General features: G+C 37.4%; 1 protein-coding gene across 1 annotated transcript; it reads right to left on the bottom strand.

Annotated features, from left to right (window-relative positions):
• Positions 1 to 162: 162 nt before the first annotated feature.
• Positions 163 to 7,928, bottom strand: lemd1 (LEM domain containing 1). The gene is made up of 10 exons (XM_058764433.1): positions 7,484 to 7,928; positions 5,778 to 5,883; positions 5,522 to 5,677; positions 5,106 to 5,167; positions 3,745 to 3,813; positions 3,371 to 3,478; positions 3,147 to 3,242; positions 2,982 to 3,068; positions 1,013 to 1,077; positions 163 to 884 (listed from the first exon to the last, which is right to left on the bottom strand). Exons 1-10 carry the CDS (start codon positions 7,673 to 7,675, stop codon positions 614 to 616), a joined length of 1,212 nt encoding a protein of 403 aa, XP_058620416.1. The 5' UTR covers positions 7,676 to 7,928; the 3' UTR covers positions 163 to 613.
• Positions 7,929 to 19,233: the final 11,305 nt, after the last annotated feature.

The raw sequence follows: 19,233 nt of genomic DNA, 5'->3' as shown, positions 1-19,233 counted from the left end.
ATTCTTTTTAAACGTTCACAAAGTACAGCTATTAATAAGCTAATGTAATAATTTCCCCATTTTGGGTGTCTGAATTAAGGGCCATTGGTCCCATTTGCACAAATTTGGCATCTAGAGACCCTCCTGGTGTTAATATAAATTAATTTACATGTGTAACTTTATTAAGACACAGAGAACAATCTTAGGAGAACAAATTTATTTACTTTAAATAAAACAAACAAAAGGTACACATTAAAAACCGCAAGATATCATATGACTCATTAGTCCAGCTGTTTAAGACTGTAAGAGAAGAATGTGATTGTTTCTGTGGGAGTTCAAATCTCAAACTGTATAAAATACACATCTATGGTAAAAGATCAATCAGAGAAAGCACACCATTGCACAGGATTAGCCAACTACATCCTATATGGTCTTTGAAAGCAAGTGAATGCAGGTGTTCTGATGTAGCTCTCTTTGAGTTTCATTCAGTACAAATCACATGGTTTCAACTCTGATACCAGTTTAAAAAGATAATCATCTGAAGGACACTTGGCTGACTAGAGCCTGAGGTAAATTTGAATGAACCTTCTTTGGCATCCGTGTTGCACACCTATGCTGTAGCGTCAGTGGTGGATTAGTCCTCTGGGGTGTATATGAGAGCAGCGTCTTGCAGACCTTCAAGCAGAGCAGTGAAAGGATTGGAGAGCGGCTCCTCCATGGATGCATAGATGAGGTACAGCAGGCAGACCACCAGGAGGAAGACCACGATCTGAACCCACAGAGGAACCAGACGCTGCTGAATCTCCTGCCTCTCCAGTGTAGTGGGACTCAGTAGCGGCATTTCAGGGTATTTAAATTGCACAGGGCGGCCTGCAGCTCCCTTTATAGGCCGTCTCTTTGTAGCACTGCAGGCAGAACAAAAAGACCTTAGAACTAATTTACAATGGTGAATTGAAATATAGGCATGCAAGTCCATAGTTTGTGAACAATGGTAGTATTTTGTTATGAGAAAAGTATCACAGATGGTACTCACTAGATTCCAGTGGGGGTTTTGGCAGTGTCAGGAAACAGCTCTGAAAGAACATCCGTCACAGGTTCCTAATGGCCAGAAGAAACAAAACAAAACAGACTGAATAAGACTAAGCATTTAGAGTGAAACAGACATCACACACACAAAAAAAGCAAACACAAAACATGAGGGAGGATGGAGTGACAAAGAATAGAGAAATACCAGCCAAGACTCATGAAAAGCAGATCTGAAAGTCATGTGGAAAACACAAATCACAGTGCAAGAGTGAATTTCAAAGCTGAATTCTCAGCAGCTATTTGTAACGATTCATCGATATGGATCGATACATCAATACGATGTCTGACGATACAATGCATCGATGCCACGCATAAAATATAGAAATCTGTAGTATAAATAGGCACCTTTATTTTGGCACTGTCCACATTATGTCCGACTACGCATTACCACAAACTCATGCATTCTCATTCAAACTCACATATCAGGACTCGATATAAGGACTGCCCGAAGGCACAAATCGAGCATAAAAGACGCTCGGGATTGTTTGCAGAACAGTCGAGAGCTGTGTGAAGTTTTCTGCACACATCTGAAGCGCACGCACACAGACAGCCGCGTCTACACCGCTCAAGTACTAAATTGAGCCCTCTTCTTTTTTGTGCATGGATGAATAAATACAGACAAAATTACATCTAAATGCCCGTTTTGGCGAATATCCTAGTAAACACAGTCGGTTAGGCATGCATCTTAAAATAAACAGTTGAGAAAGAAAAGGCATGTGTATCAGTATATTAAATCCGTGCTTTCGTTCTTAAAGGGAAAGCAAACTAATAATAAATCTAATGGCGTCAAAGCATTTTTGTTGTGAATGTCCCAATTCAGATAAATGTTCATGTTATATATTTTGGTTGCCTTTGTGAGTTAATAAAAATGTAGATGGTTGTTTAAAATAGGTATATAATATCAATATATCGATCGATATACTCCTGAATCAAATCGTATCGTAGAATTTTTTGAGGTATCGTCAAATATCGTATTGCTGGGTATGAGAATCGATATCGTATCGTGACGAACCATCCGATTTACACCCCTACTATTTTTCCAGTCTGAAGTGTCACATGGTCCTTCTGAAATCATTTTAAATATTGAAACCATGATACTTTTAAGAATTTTTTGATTAGTTGAAAGTTCAAAATAACAGCTTTTATTTTAAATAGAAATCTTCTGTAAATGTCTTTACTGTCATTTCTGATCAATTTAATGTATCCTGAATAAAGGTTAATTTCTTCCAAAAACTAAGTCTTACTGACCCTAAACATTTGATTTGAATGATGTATACCAATAGAATGATTTTCATGACAAGTAAGACTATTTTCCTCAGATTCTCCAAAAATAAATTAATAAATGACAACAATTGGTACATTTGTTAAGTAACTTTTTCCTACTGCTTCTGGATTGAAATTAGTACAAGATGAAGAGTGTAACAGCGCACCTCAGCCGTACAGGGCTTAAGTATCATGTGATCTGCATTCATGTGCACAGCATTAACATCTAGACACGAGTCAGAAAGAAGCAATCCAGGCCTTTGACAGAACTTATAAGCTCTTTTCTCGGTCTCATCTACCAAACATCAATGCTGTGATTAAACTTTACCCTACCTTTCTACTTTTAAAATAAGGAAGAGGAATAAAAATACACCTTCTCTCTAAAATTAAAAAGATGCATTTTCCTGGCGTTTTCCTTAGTACATTTCACAGGGGTTAGAGCTCTCACATCTGGAAAGCCAGTGCAATAAAGGGAGAAACTAAAGAGAACTCAGAAGAATTTCCCAAAGGACAGAGGGAGTGTGAAAGCCCATTAGATGTCTGGCAATGCAGCATATCTGCTGAATTAAACATCCACTGAAAGAGTGAGGACAAACGAAGAGGCAGACCCTGAGGAGAGAAGTGGAAGGCTGAGGGGGGAAAAAAGCAGTTACTGTGACAGTTTGTTTCTGATGGGATGATGGAGATGTTAAACAAAGAGATCTGCCAGTCATGGTGTCTTTATCCAGTCTCATGAAGTACTGATGAGAAAACCAGAGCTTTTGTTAGATTTGTTGAGTGATGCTGTTAAAGCAAACATATTATCTGTAGCCACAAACCCGCAGGGCCCTGCTGTCCACCGTCTGCTCGTTTCTCTGACCAGATCGCCTCTCAATCTCTGTTTGTTTTGATTGAGGACTGAATCGGTTCTCAATCTGTTGACAAAAATACAATCCCACAGCAAAAATAAACCCCCAAGACTCCCATAACTACAGACCAAAACAAAACCACTGACAATCATCCCAAAATTATTGAGATTCTCAGTATAAACACACACACACACACTCCCCTCTTCCACCATCTGAGTGATGCTGAAGGATCTGTATGGGGACCCGCTTTGACTCAAAGACCCATTCTGGGTGGTGTCTGAAGACTTGTGCTGAATCTTTCCCTGCAAGAGAACTAAACTGCATAAGCAGAACTGAAAAGCACTATGACATCTGGAACGGTCAATCAGTTGCTGCACCAAAAGCCCACAATCCTTCAGTGCAATGGAATCCAATGTTTTCTAAAAACCAAAAAGTGCAAGGCGCAAATTTTTCAAAATTGTTCACACCACAAAACAATCTGTGGAAGAAACAGAATTATAGTGCTTTCAACTCATTTATCCCCTGCAGAAAAGCATCCCTGTGCCAAAAGGAAATGTTCATACTTTACATTTATGAATCCAGCTGAGGGCACAAAGCAGCGTGGGTAAAAATCTCTGCTCTGACTGAAAGTCCCTGTCTGTAGATGTAAAAATTGCAGTATGACATACATTGCAATTTAATGCCATACCAACTTTAACCACAGAGTGGTACCATTGTTCACACTACTGAAAACCATGAGACATTAAACTGCAAAGTCAATTTTTATGTGTTAAATACTTTCTCCTGCCCAGCTTAATAAGCAGAAACAACTTCTAGTAGGTTGTCTCTGTAGGTTGAAACAATGAGGCTCTGCGGTGCTAAACACTGTTCTGTTTGCCTCTCTTTGGAGTGTGGGTGCAATTAGTTTAGATGCAAGCTGCAGAAATTGAATAAAGCTCATTCAACATAGCTGCAAAGAGGAAATCGAAGGAAAAAGGCTCAAAATTGACATTTATTCAGCTAAAGCTACTTTCTTAACAATAAAGACAAAAATACCAATATATGCCTTTTCTACTTAGGTGGCTATAGATGCACAGCACCAACTGCTCAGTTTGATTAAAGGCTATCTGCAGGGTTTGTCAAATCAAGACAAACCTTTTGAGATCTGCACAAATAACAATACTACTGTCCATTCAGAACAAATTAATATAACCTCAAAACAAATCATTAAGAAACTGTTGGAATGTTAGAATCTTTTGCTTAATTAAACAGGCTGCGGCACACATTTTATAAGGACTTCATACTGCTAATCAGCAAAACAGGGTAACTTCAAATTTAAAATACTCAAGATATGTTTTATTCAATATGCATTGAAAATGGTTTATGTTAATATATTACCGTAATACATAAAATCACCAAAATGTGCATGGATGAGTTATCCACGACATGCATTTATAAAATAGATATTTTGATTTTCAACTTCATGCAACTAAGACTTATGACCTCACATTTTATAGAACGGAATTTAAGATTAGGAACCTTGATGTATCCTGAGCAGGCAAACACAGCAGCATTGGCTCTTTAGGGCAGGATTATCTTGTTTGTCATTATTTATCACAGCATTTTGTGATGCTAGAGGCACTGAAATTACACACTTCAGCTTTAAACTCATGCCACCAAATCAGCTTGAGTTACCATCAAATGCTTCTATGATGCATCAAAAGTGTCCGTCTCACATACATAATTTAAGACGTTACACAACAAAACTGACAGACAGCTGGTTGTTTGACCTCTTTACACAGCAAGATTCAAGCAACAACTCCTGCCCATGTTAATGATCAACATACACTCATAACAGAACATGAACAGGCAGTGGAGATAATGGATGAATCATGTTTAAGTCTCAGGGGGAAACAAAGGACGGACTGAGGTGCATGTAAAGCCACTTACTCTGCTTGCTGTTTTGCTGGTCTCTGTCCGGGCCATCGTTTCAGACCAAAGCTGCTCTGACTCTAAAAAAACATATAAAACACATGTATAACCAGCAAGAACAGTAATATAGACACAGCCTTTATATGAAATAGTCAATAAAATGACTATTACTTAGTGATGGGCCACAAGACATCCAGTCTTTAGAAGCTAGTTTAGATCGTTTTAGAGCCACTTCTTTAGTTAACACGCAAACAGCATTTTGTGCCCTTCCACTGTGCTGCTTTTGAACAAGTACACATCCTACATGAGGTTGTAAACACCTCTAATTGGGGTCAGGTGAACCCAAACAAGCCTAATCATTAATGCTTTTGTTATTAATCGCAGAGTCATTTAGGCAACCCAAAGACTATTCAAGAGTCAATGCTGCTCCTTACCGGAGTCCTTGTCCTCGTCTTTCTCCCTCCCATCCTCTTCCTCACTGTCCGAGTAGAGGCCTGCATCCCTTGTGTCATTGACCCTGTGCTGTGATGCCTGTGCTGAAGAATCTAGCAGCCTTTTCAGCTTCTTTTCATATAAAGCTCTAGTGGAAGCTGCTCAAAACATACACACAGACACCATAAGAGCATGCTGAATTTATTGCATTTTCAGTTTTGAAAGGAAAGGACTGGACTGTGACACAAACAGACTAACCTACAATGGGTCCAGCTTTGACTCCATACTGGAGCAGTTTGGCTTTTAGCTGATCATCAGTCAGTAAGCCTAGGTCTACCATTTCTCCTGCCTCTTCCTTCTCGGCCTGCACAGTGAAATACACACACAACAAACTATTTAATAAAAAAATCCTGTCGAGGCAGTGAAATTACAGCGATTCATCATGGTGGAATGAGGAATCAGCACATTTTAGCATAATCTAATAAACATACGCTGACACTAGCTTGCCAAAGGGTGAACCTCGGCTCACACAATCCTCAACAGACTCTTGTTTTGAGGCTTTCTCGCCTTTGCATCTTGCACTGACACGTTCTGAAAAGGGGTCACATCCAATATTAGCTGCTGTTGCAGTTTCCCGACCATCCTCAGGCTGAAGAAACAACTTCTTTTTAGCAGAATTGAGCAAAAATACTTTGCACAAAATAAAAAGACAGTGATTAAATAAAGTGTGAGTCCAGATGGAAAGTCAACACATTCCTGACAAATTGAGAAAAAGTATAGAACAACTGAACAAAAATGATGCTGGACAAATATTTGAGGTTTGCATTATGTAAAAATGCACAGCAGTGCTAATGGCTCAGAACAGATAGCATTTATCTGAGCCATTTCATTGAAGCATTTAGTCAAAAATCCCTTTAGCACTTTGTTCCTCAAACTTACAGGCAGCAGACCACTCCAGCCATAATTCAAATGTCATTTGCTAATAGACTAGAAGTTTTCATCTAATATTTATACTTTAATAAATGGAAATCCTGTTAACAGGTTTAGTTAGGCTATCAATACTAGATATATTCTCAAACAGCTTGGATTTAATTTCCTATAGCAATCAGTGTGTACATGCACTGTCAATCCACAAAATCATAATCACTTTAAACAATATGCATGTTGTGATAAATCTTCTCAAATCTTAAATACACCGACTGCTGGTTTTTCTACTATTGCTCACCCTTCAAAAAGTTCCTAACATTCACTTATAACCAACTACGGTAAATTTGCACCAGTAACAGACAGATTCAAAAGTACTATCTTTAATGCAAAATATAAAATAGAAATGGCCAACTCAAAAATCTGGAAAAGACATGCTACTTTCTAGGGCAACACCACTTCGGTCATCGCACATTAAACACTTCTAATCATAAACTGAGAATTTGACACCCAAGTCTAAGATGGCTCTGACCCAGATTCCCCAGCCCCCATTGAGGACCCCGACACACACACACACACCTGCAGTGGTCTTACACACTGCCAGAGAGTGTGTGTGAGACAGCTGGAGCTCTATTTTACAACTCTAAGGAATCATGTTTCACTCTCAAGGAAGAAGAAGAAAAAAAAAAAAAATCCCATTTTGGCAGAGCAGTCTTTGATGTTTTGAGAAGCATGCATGCTTTATCTGTATTTCACTGCAGTTGGGAGCTGACAGGCAATGACCTACAAACCTCTCAACAGCTTGAAAGCAAAGAACATATGGGTATGAATATTCACAGCACAAATCAAATCTTTTTCAATCACGCCACCTTGTGTCAAACTGTTGGACAGACAAGTGTGGACACGGAAAGAGTTTTGGAGAATCCTTCAAAATCATTCTGCAAAATGTAAAAAACCCTGTCAATCGCAGAAAGACCGTTTCCAGGACTGAAGTTTATAACGTGACCACCACAGCTGCTAAACCGGCGTCTTTAACTCACGCTGCCAGTGAGATGATCCTCCTCTTCATCGCTAGAGAAATCTGTGCTGTTCGTCCTCACATGTTTGAGATAAAGCTCCACATAAGCGTGTTTCTTGCTCTCCGGTGGGGGTAGATCCACATTATGCGCTATGAGCTCCGACTTTAGCCTCTCTTTGGAGAGGAGAGCAGGGTCTTCCACAAACACCGGCATGCCAGCTGTGGAAAGCTAATGCATTTGAAAACACAGGCCCTGAGGAAATGATTTCCGATGTTCGGTGAACGAAACGTCGGCTTTGTTTTCCAGAAAACTGTTTAAGTAGTAAGCTCACTAGGTTTTGAGTGTCCCACAGCCGTGTCACCAACAGCTGTTCACAGGGGTCTCCCTGCATGCTCACAGAAACGCCTTTCGATTCATTCATTAGGCCGTGAAAAATACCACAGACAGAGAAGACACGGTAAACTATATACACGGATATTAATTCATATTTAAGGTGAATATTAACGTAAGTTAGGCTCTATATGTTAAATAGAAATCTTGTGTGTTTGGTCATGTAATGTTTCAGCGTGCAAATAAGTGGCTTAATTCATGAATAAAGCCGATTATACTTACAAACTCACCTTGTTAGAAGCTGTTGTGCGATTTACATGGGACAGAGTACAAAATAGTGCTTTAAACAAGCCTTAATGAGGCCGCTTTACCTGAATAGTATTTCAATGTCCGCGCGCTTGACGCGACGTCCTACTGACAACGTCACAGGTTGGATGTTTTCCCGCCATTTCTTCAATGACATGTGAACTGCAAAATTATTAATTTTTTTTATCGTCAATGGTTATGTATTTTAACCATAAAAATGATTTAAATTTGATTTGTAAAGTGATAATGACCTGCTGAGTGCACATCATCTTTCTTTTCACTGGACTGCATAGCCTACTTACCCCAAAAAATAAACAGGCTACATGAAATTAAAATACTGATTTGAAATTATATATATATATATATATATATATATATATATATTAAAACTTTAAATTAGCCTAAGAGTACATTAGATTGGCATAAAGCTCAATAATAATAATAATAAAAAAGTCCATTGTCTAAGCTTGTGTTAATGAAATAAAATCTAACATTCTTATTTTTTATGGAATATTGCAGCGTTTTTCATTCATGTGCACTCATAATCTTTTAACATAAACAAAAACCTGTGGCTCACATGAGATCACAGAGTGCTGCAGGGATATTTTGAAGATAATTTATAGGCCAAAACCTGAAACAAGCATTTTAACACTTCGGGTTCCATCGCGCTGAAGCCAGGGTTTGAATGTTTTTTTTTGTTTACACAAGCTCACTATATTTTCACGGTTTATACTTTAGCATAAAATACATAAGTGATACCACTTTTTTTTAAAGCTTTTATTTGTCTTGTTGTCAATTGTCAGTTGTCAGAAGATTAATGATGGTGGCTTTGAAGTCATGTGACCTTAGTGTAGCTTGTTTGAAATCATAAAAGTATTGTTAATTTGGGAAGATTATCATGATGAACAAAACATGTAAGAATCATAAGCTTTTGTTCGTCACAGAGCTTATTTTCTGCAGTAATCCAAAAGCCAATGGAAAAATTCTGTTGCGTTTTTGTCACAGAAACCAGGGTGATGCTAACTTCTGGGTTGGCTGCCTCCAAACGACAATGATCCAATCATGAAAAATCAATGATCTGATGGACAAAATCAACTCACGTCCAACATTTGTGTTTGTTCAAGTAGCTGTTTCACTCAAATATATGTCATAGGGAAGAAAAAAAATGATCACAATCCATTTCATGTCAATTTAAATTTGAAAAGAACCTCTGGTATGTTGCCATGGTGAAATACCCAGTTTATCGGCCACAAAATTATATAACCATTCACTGCTACGATAAGAATTCCAGAGATCCACATAATAATAAAGTTCAAAAAGCACTATACATTCATGTAATGGCATCTTAGAGTTTCTCCTAATGGCAAGGCAAAATTTTGAATAATAGAATATGTATTTTACAGATAAAAGGCCAAGGCCTGCATCAAAACAGCCTCTCAACAAACTGCAAATAATTTTCTTATTCTTCACACACTGTCAGTTTTCAATTCCATGCTGGCTATAGACTGCATTTTGGTTATTCACCAGACTTATATCTGCCTGATACATTACTCCGTAGGGCTTCTAGCAAAAGGATTATCGTGTACTACAAGCCACTTTAATAAGCTTCAAGAGTCCAGAAGGATCTGCCAACAGTAAACGTGCCGTGCATCACAACTGCGCTCTGTCTCCCTCATGTCACTGGCAGGCGCAGGCACAGATGCTGTGTGTTTCACCACTAAGGTGCATCTCTAGTGGATGAACTCCGATTCACTCCACTTCTCTATTCTGGAAATGCAATGCTTTGCCTGTTGCCCAGATTAGTGGCATTCATTCGCTCATCAACATGCATAACCCACATCCCTCCCCCCACCCTGTCTCTCTGTGTTTCTCGTTCTCATCTTTTTTGTTTAATTTTTTTCTCCTTTCATTCTCAAATGAATGCATCTCTTCTCCCAGGAAACCATGATGCAAGGGAGGGCAAATGTGAATATACCATCACCCCAATACTCACCCAGACAGCCGGAGACTGGAGCAGCAAATTGCATGTTTAACATTCAAAACTGGCACTCTGTTAAACAATAACACTGCTATCTATTTAGGCATTATTATGTTGCTGTGTATTTCTCGTAAATGAAACATCTCAGCTCTCCTGTCCTGTTTTATAGCCATGTTAGTTCAACAGAAAATTGTGCCTGAACTACAACAAATGTGTAGTAGCAAATGCTCTGGATATATACTGGATTGATTATATCCACTGCTGATAAGCCACTCTGTACCTAATGGCTTTGAACCCTACATGAGACACCATATCAAAATCACATAGGAATAGAAAGCCATAAAGCACAGTAGTGTTTTGAGTTGAATCAGGATGTACTCGTGTTTAGTTCTGAGGTGAAACCACCATGAGACTTGCTGTGTTTCCGTACTTTTATTACGTGAGTGTTTTTTTTTTTCACAGCTAAACAGATTCTATTTAAAACACTTGAGCCAAGTTGCAGGCTGCAGAGAAGATTAAAGAGGGGGAAAAAAATAATAACTCACATCATCATGAATAATTAAACAAAAGAAAGACTATTATTCAGTTTTTCTGGCCTGGGAGGATTAAAGTGTTTGTATCTCATTGTTCTTTTTAAAGTTTCTCCTTGGGGGAAATTCTGGGATTTCTCTTGATTTATGTATGGTTTTACTTTTTTATTTCTTGCACTAAGCCTTCTATGAGCTCCTCATCACACTTCAGTGTTTTTGTGTTTTTGTCCATCAGTCTCCAAGAACATTCCAAACAGTCTTTGATGAGACATTGTAACGATGCCAAGAAATAAAAAGGTACAGCGCTAATCAAAAGGCTTTTGTGATTTCCACAGTGGCCCTGGTGAATGCTGAGAGGATTATGTAAACATTCAATTTACAATTAGACTCCAGAAGTCTGACTTTCTGCCTCAGACAAAAGACATTTTTTTTTACATCACAGCTCAAGGGAGTTTAGAAGATCTGATTAATGAACACAATCTACGCATAAACAGTTAAGCAAACTTGCCGTTCCAACACTAATGAAATGGCTGATGAAAATAGCACATTATAATCTGATTTTTGTTTTGAGCTCTGTGCTTGGTGCTGTAATTTATTCACACAACTAAATGGGTGTTTTGAGAATCCCAAAAGAAACACAAAAAAATTATTGCTAATGGTAATGTCTCCTCATATTAGATTGTACGCTTTAAATTATTATCATAAAAAACTGAATTAAAATGATTGGCTAAGCTTCCAGATAGGCTGTGTATTAGTAGGCTAGTGTGTGTATTTTACAGTTGCTCTTTCTGCACGTTATATCATTACGCCTACTGGCGACAATTCTACAAGTGACTCAATATAAGTGAGTCATTCCATCACATACAATTGATTTGTTTAAAACACAGATTCATTCAGGAACGAAGCAAGTGACTCTTTATTGTGAGTCATTAAATCATTCACTCAACTGATTCTTTCAATTCATTCAGGAATGAAACAAGAGACTTTTAATGAGTGAGTCATTGAATCATTCGCTCACATGATTGGTTCAAAAACACTGATTCATTCAGCAACGTCTCAACTGTGTGATTATGGGAGATGTACATAATGATTTTTTTGGAGCTATTTTGGCGAAAGCAAAAGACAGACAAACTAACCTAACCAGTGTCTAAAATGTAAGTTATTTAAAACTTTCTTATTGTTTATTGGACTGCTAAAGGCAATGTCAGACTCGCATTCGTGCTGAAGGGTCTGAAAATCAGCACGGTTGTCAATATCTGCGACAATTGAGTTAGTTCTGGAAAAGACTAAAGATGCTGACAAATCAAATGTAGACCTATATGAATGCTAGCATCATATTTTTATTAGTTCAGAATAATACAGTTGCTTATTTTCTGTGAGTCTCATATTCTGTGTTGCAGATTGTCAGTTTTGATGGTTGCATCTCTCTCTGCCTCTCTCTCTGGCAATAATTATACATTGGTCGTCTCTGCCCATTCATCCTCATAAATATCTGGCAAAGAGCTGATTATAGAGAGAGAGTCTACACATGTCATCAATTCCGCTGTGTATCAGAGCTGATTAATATTTGATTAACATTTATATTCATAGTCTAATGTATTCTGACAACACAGTGCGATCAGAATGGGAAAAAGACACCTGTGTGTGTCATGACAACACATCACAAACAATATTCACATACTGCTATTGCATATCTTCCTACCTCATTATCTGCGAATAGAAATCTCTCTCTGGATGTGATGAGCATGTCTCTCCAAATAGACTAGAACAGATTGATAACTGGAGGAACATAAGCTAGCAATTGCGAATTTTAGCTTCAGAAATCCCCTAATTTTCTTTGTATTATGAACAGCGTATTATATGGAGCATATGAGCTATAAATTGCTTTTGCAGAAAATACGGTTTAATAATATTGGGTGAAGAGGGAATGTGTAAACTCAGCCATGTAAATTCCCACAGAAAATTGGGAATTTGCATAATATTAGCAGTTTTTGGTGGCATTTGAATGAATGTATTTACTGCATGTATGTTGATGGTAGCATATCTGTGAAAATACCTATAAATGATTCAGAAAGTTGTTATTTTTAACTAAAACTATTAAAATAATTTTCATTAATGGGCTGTATGCTGAAATAAAGTAACCTAAATATTAGATGAAAAACATCAAAATCTTACATGAATATTAGAAATGTGAAGCTGGCAACACTGAAATAAAATAAGTTTAAGTTAAGGTACTAAAATCACTTAAAAATCTATCTATCTATCATAATAAGAAACAAGACCAGAAACAAGGTTATTAAAGCTAAATGAGAACCTAAAAAGTTGTGGTTCTCAGTCATTAGGGTGGTGGTATGATTATATTTTGAATATCGAGCACATAATCTATACCTACACTGATATGAGCAACAATGTGCATGTGTGAGCTCATTAAGTCTCTGGCAGTCGAGGCTGTCGCCCCCTTTCTGATGCTTATTCAAGGACACTAATTCAAATAGAATAGCTAATGGCAACAGTAACAACTGCAGTAACAGTACCATGGCTCTGCTTTTATATCTTGTATGTGACAGCTTTAATCAAGCAGCAAACCTAGCCAATTAAAATGTTGTCAAGTAAAACCTGTGTGACAGAAATATAAATACAAATGTAATCTGACAGGCTTGTTTCACATGCATTATAATTCAGCCTCAGGAAAGGGATAAGGAAAGATTTGTGTCTTACTCAGGCCAGTGAGACAACACAGAGTTAAATGAAGTGTTTCAGGTTTATGCATTAGACGTAACTCTAATTACTCACATTATAACAGACGCATGCACTAATGATCATTATGCCAAGCCAGTGCAACACAGCAAAACAGTCCGTTTAGAGGCTCTTACGATCTCTCTGATTGGCTGTTAACTTTGACTTGCTGCCAAATCACTATCGAAGTCACATCCCATGAAAGCTAATTAGACAAAAACATTACAGTGCTTGGTCAAATGGAATTGTTAATGTGATATTCACTCATTATATATACACTCATTGTTTGTGTATGTATTAAAAAGATATAATGAAGGATGCTTAAGACATTAAACGTATTAAACAAATGAGTAGCTCACCAGACTGAGGACGAGGGAATGGGCAACTGCTTAAAGAAGCGAGAAAAATGGGACCAAGAGAGCCTGAAAAATCAAACTGGTTTAAGTCCGGTCACAATGTTTTTGTGACATGAAAGGAAACAAGAAAGAAATTCAAACTTTTTTAAATGGCACAATAAGATATGAAACAAAAGTGAGAACGGGCTCCATCTTTAACCAAGCCTCTTTCTTACTTTCTTCAATGAGTCCTTGTGCTTCAGTTTTGGCACTGAGCCGTTGCCTCTTAGATGGAGAGCATGCAGAGGGAGGGGGAGAGCTATTGTATGTGTCCCCCTCTTCTCAACACTACAACTGCTATTTGAGTTACACAGACACCGGATGCTGCGCTCTTCATACTCCACCGGTTTGATCTGCTCGAGAAAGGAGCACCAGAAACCCTATTTAGGCAAATTCTCTCATCTGAACATAAATGCGTTTATCAGCATTCAGACAGAGGGTTCCCACCGGAGCCATTCGGGGTTAAGTGGCCTGTTCAAGGGCACAGCATCTATGTCTAGGGGTGGGACGTAAAAGCAAGACTGATCGGGTGGCATTTCATTGGGGGGGATGTGGGGCAGATTCTCCATCGTTCTCCCAACTGTTGAGAACAAGGCATAGTGAACTCCACATTTTAATAACATCAGCATTTAAATTTTTATATGCCTTTGGAAGACTGTAATACAGTACACAAGTCATATGAACCACTTTTATGGTGCTTTTTTTTTGTCACATTCGCTTTTATTACAGGTATATTAAAAAGAGAGAACATTTTACAATAATTCACTTTTTGGGTTCCACAAAAGGAAAGATGAAAGTGATATGACATTTATTCACATTAAAGTCGCAATGTAATAACAGATCTATTTTTCCTGTATTGTGACATACAACCAATTTACATGGATTATTGAAAAAGAATTTTTTTTTTTATTATAAATAAAATGTATAATAAATAAGTAATAAATATTTGAAATACTACGCATATTATGCCATATGTAATATATGCAATGCTATATTATAGTATATTTAAATTGTGTGCGTATATAACATATTAAAATAACAGCTAATGAATATTAATACTCAATATAAAAATGTAGTAAATAATACTTTCTACTATATTTACATTTTAAAAAGTTTGACCAAATGCTAAGAAAAAGCCATTGCAATCTTGCCACACATTTTAATGGCATCGGTATTAATTAACTATATATGTAGATGCATTATATTAATATAATATACAGTATCTATCTATATATATATATATATATATATATATATAGTTTAAATTAAGAAATTTCTAAAATGTAATTCTTACCAAATTTGATGTTTTCTTCCATAGTCTTTTCTTTTCTGGTGCCCCTTTAGGTTGGTAGAGGAACACAGAGCAGTGAGGGTCTCCGTGAAGGTGCTCTGCCTTCCTGAGGTGAATTCATTCTGTTTTTTCTATCTTTCTTCAAACTAGAATCTCTGAAATGTCTCTTTTTACAGAAATCCAGCACATCTTCGCTGAGAAACTGGTGGAAAAGCGGCAGAAAAAAATGGAAATCACAAAGAATTCAGTAGTACATCTTCACAACTCTTCTCCTCTCAGTGCTGCATTTCACAGAAACCTGGCAGACCCCTGTCAAGAAACTGAAGGGAAAGAGGACAAAAAAATGAGATTACATAAGAATTCAGTAGTACATCTTCAGAACTCCTTTCCCTCTGTCAGGGAAAAGCAGAAGTGAGAGGGGAGGAGTGGAGGAATGGGAAGGCTGTCTCCATTCTCCTCTGCATCCCTCTGTATTCTCACAGCTCTCCCTGCAACACACACACACACTGCACAGCCCCCACCTCTCCCCCCTTCTTCTGCTCTGTCAAATAGACACACAAGCTTAGTTCATTACTATTCACCGGGTCTTCCTAAGACGCGCAACGCTACTCTACTAAGAGAGGAAGCCAGCGAGGGGAAAACAGGCTTGTTGCATCTAATGTGAAATGGATTGTCTCATGCTGCGTCCATTCTGAAATATCAAAAGCCTTCCACCTCCCCTCGTCCAAAAAACTGTGACGCAATAAGCAGCAATGTAATATATTCCTTTGTCTGTCCTTTTTGTTGCTCATGATACACGATACAGGTATGTGCTGAATTTGTCTCGAGTCTTATCTCAAAGTTCCTCTCCCACCATCTTAAAACGCCGTCTTCTCCCATTCATCGAATCCCTCTTGTGTTACCCCCGATCTTTGTTTTTCTCCCATTTTCCCTCTACTAGCGTTTGCTGGGAGTGATCTGTCTCGCTTGGCTAGAGAGCTGGCAGCAGGACTGAGGTGAGGAGAGAGAGCGAATACACTGAGGTTAGCCATGTGAGTCCTCCAGCACTCTCAACTTCACCAGCCGCTTCCCCCGAGGAGCCGCGTGCCTCTGGGCTCTGCACTCGGTTCGATCAAGTTCAACAACTTTTTTTGATGTGAAGCTCTGAGTTTTGATGACATTTGACAGGTTGAGTGTAATGCATGGAAAAAAACTACTTGACAAACGTGACAGAGTGCCATTGAATGCCTGTTCTGGCAGCTTTTGATTTCTGTGCGACGATGCAGAAAAAAGTGGACATTTTTGTTCGCAAATTCTTGGAGGTAATTCTTTGTTCGTGTGTGCCAAATTCCTGGCAAGGATGATCTTGAGAGTTACCTTTCCTGCATTTTTTCCTCCTCTCTCGCTGCCCTGCCTCACGTTGTTGACTGAGGAGTGAAATGAGAGAGGAAATCCTTTTACACATGATCTGGTCCGTTAGGCTTGGTTGGTGGTGCCTTCCTGCTGTAGTTTTGTCCTTGGTTACTTGTCATTTTTGGTCTACGTTAGGTCTCTTACAATAAACTAACTGTAAAATCTCTGAACAGAAATGACTTGCTTGCTTGGGGTTGAATGACTTTTCAAACTTGCATGTGTTGGTATGAGCGGCCTAATTTAGGTTACCACTAAAAAGTCTCCATGAAATGGAAATTCATCTTATGTGTTTTTGATAACACTTTAGTATAGGGACCAATTCTCACAATTAACTAGTTGCTTATTAACATGCCTATTATTAACATATTGGGTGGTTATTATATATAAACATAATATATTTGGGTGTTTATTATATATTATTATATATAAAAAATATGTACATTTATTATAAAGCACATATCCTGCACGATCATATTATACATCCCTAATTCTAATACCTAAACCCAAACTTGCTAAATATTAATAAGCAGCAAATTAGGAGTTTATTGAGGGAAAAAATAGTTGGACCTCAAAATGAAGTGTGACAATGTTTTCTTAATGATCTTATTGTGAATGATTCATCCATGCTCATATTTCATTTTTTGGCCTTGGAATTTTTAATCAAAATTTCATAAGTGATTCAATCCACTTCTCCAATAATTTAGTCCACTTAAATCCTGTCCACAAGCTCAACAACCACATCCCACCCTTCATTTTTTCTTTTTTAATTATCCTTTTCACTCAGTTATATGTCACAATACGGAAAAAAAGATCTGTCGCTTCTTTCGTTTAATGTGCATAAATGTCATTAATTACTCACTTTCATGTTTTCTTTTATAGAACCCATAAAGTGATTTTTTAAAAAATGTTATGGCATGTTATATTTGTTTAAATATACCTGTAATAAACGTGAGTGAGAAAAAAGCACCATAAACGTGGTTCAAATGACTTGTGTACTGTATTACAGTCTTCTAAAGGGATATAAAAATGATTGTGTGAGGAAAAGATGAAAATTTAAGTAATTATTCATGGAAAAATATTGACATCTGCCTTGGCTCTGCTTGAAGAGTTCATAAAAGTTTACGAAAGCTTTAGCGATTTATGATTGAATCATTCTTGTGAGTCAGATTTCTTGCCTCAAAAGAATTAAGGAAGTTTGGAACAAATGAGTGTGAGTAAATGATGACATTTATTGCAAGGACGTTTTGGTGGTAATTTAATGAAAAATGAATGATATCACTTTATAACCTCTTTATTATAACATCTATGTAATAATTAAACCACCAAATAATTTAATAATTAAACCTAAAAACTAAAAGTGTAAACAACAACAAAAACTTTAATGGAATAGTTAACCCAAAAATGGAAACTGTCTTCATTTACTCACCCTCCACGTGTTCTAAATCTGTTTGAATTTCCTTCTTAATTGAACAGAAAATAAGATATTTTGAAGAATGCTTGTAGCCAAACAGCTGCTGGTAGCCATTGACTTCCATAGTATTTTTTTCATACATATTACCATCATTCTTTAAAATATCTTCTGTGCTTTAAAACTTGACAAGCACTGTTTGAGCACACAAAATTGCAGGTTTGAAACCTAATCGTGATCATTAAAAAAGTACTATATAGTATAAATATCAGTAGTATAAATGAAATTCGCACTATATCCACCTTGTTGCAACTTTCACATGACTGCCATTCACGAATCCTCTCCCGTGGCCTCATGGGATGGTAAAACATTCATCAGATGCGTACTTCAGAATCTTGCTTCATTTAAGTCATTCAACTGTGTTTAATGTACTGTTTTATGAATATGAATTCTATCTCTTTGCATATATTGTTTTTCACATACTATATAGAAGCAAAGTAAGCATATTCAGACGCTTGGATGAACTATTATTTATACTTTCAAGTGCTAGTCAAAAGCAGGTATTATGATTGGACATTCTCATTCTAGAGTGCATTTGATTGGATGAAGAATTTTCATAATAATAAAAAAAAAACTTTATACTTCTGCTAAAAGTGAATTTCATAAAAATAAGGCCCGCTCACACCAAGGTGTCACAGGTTGCTGGAGCAAGAAGCTCAAAGGAGCGCGAAGGAGACAGATCGAACAAAGTCTTTAATAAATCCACATGGGAAAATAAGGAAACACAACCACTTAAAACAACATGAGACAGGACAAAGGAACAGGGGAAAGGCAGGGTTATAAATACTGAACCAAATGAGGGACTAATGAGTAAATTAACAAGGAACAGGTGATCAGAATGATAATCAAACTAAACAAGGACAGGAAAATTACCAAATAAGGAAAACCAGGAAGAGCAACGGGGCAAATGAGAACCAAAAGTCTGACACAAGGATGATAATGCTAAAAATATAGTTACATTTAATTTTTTTTTATTAAAAGAATAGCTAAGTCCACACCACAACTATAATGAAAAATGATATGGTTGGAATCACTTTCAAAACAGATTTTCTCCAGCTGATGGATGACAAAAACATTGGCAGCCAATCAATATCCACCAATTTTAAAGAGCTCAAGCAATTAAAATATATAACAATAGCTAATATGGACGCTAATGTAGTCATTGTTATAGTCAGTGGCGTGCACAGACCTCCAGAGGGGCAGGGGCAGGGGCAGGGGCAGGGGCAAGGGGGGCGGGGGGGATGGGGGTTGTATGGGTTTGGTCCCCCTCAGCTAGGGGTGGGTGATATGGCAAAAATACCACTATTTTTTTTTTTAGAAATATCACGATTCACAATACTATCAC

The sequence above is a fragment of the Onychostoma macrolepis genome, chromosome 23 (assembly GCF_012432095.1).
Source record: "Onychostoma macrolepis isolate SWU-2019 chromosome 23, ASM1243209v1, whole genome shotgun sequence".
NCBI classification, from domain to species: Eukaryota; Metazoa; Chordata; class Actinopteri; order Cypriniformes; family Cyprinidae; genus Onychostoma; species Onychostoma macrolepis.
Note: the sequence above shows the minus strand (reverse complement) of the source record. Positions and strands in the feature narration are given on the sequence as shown.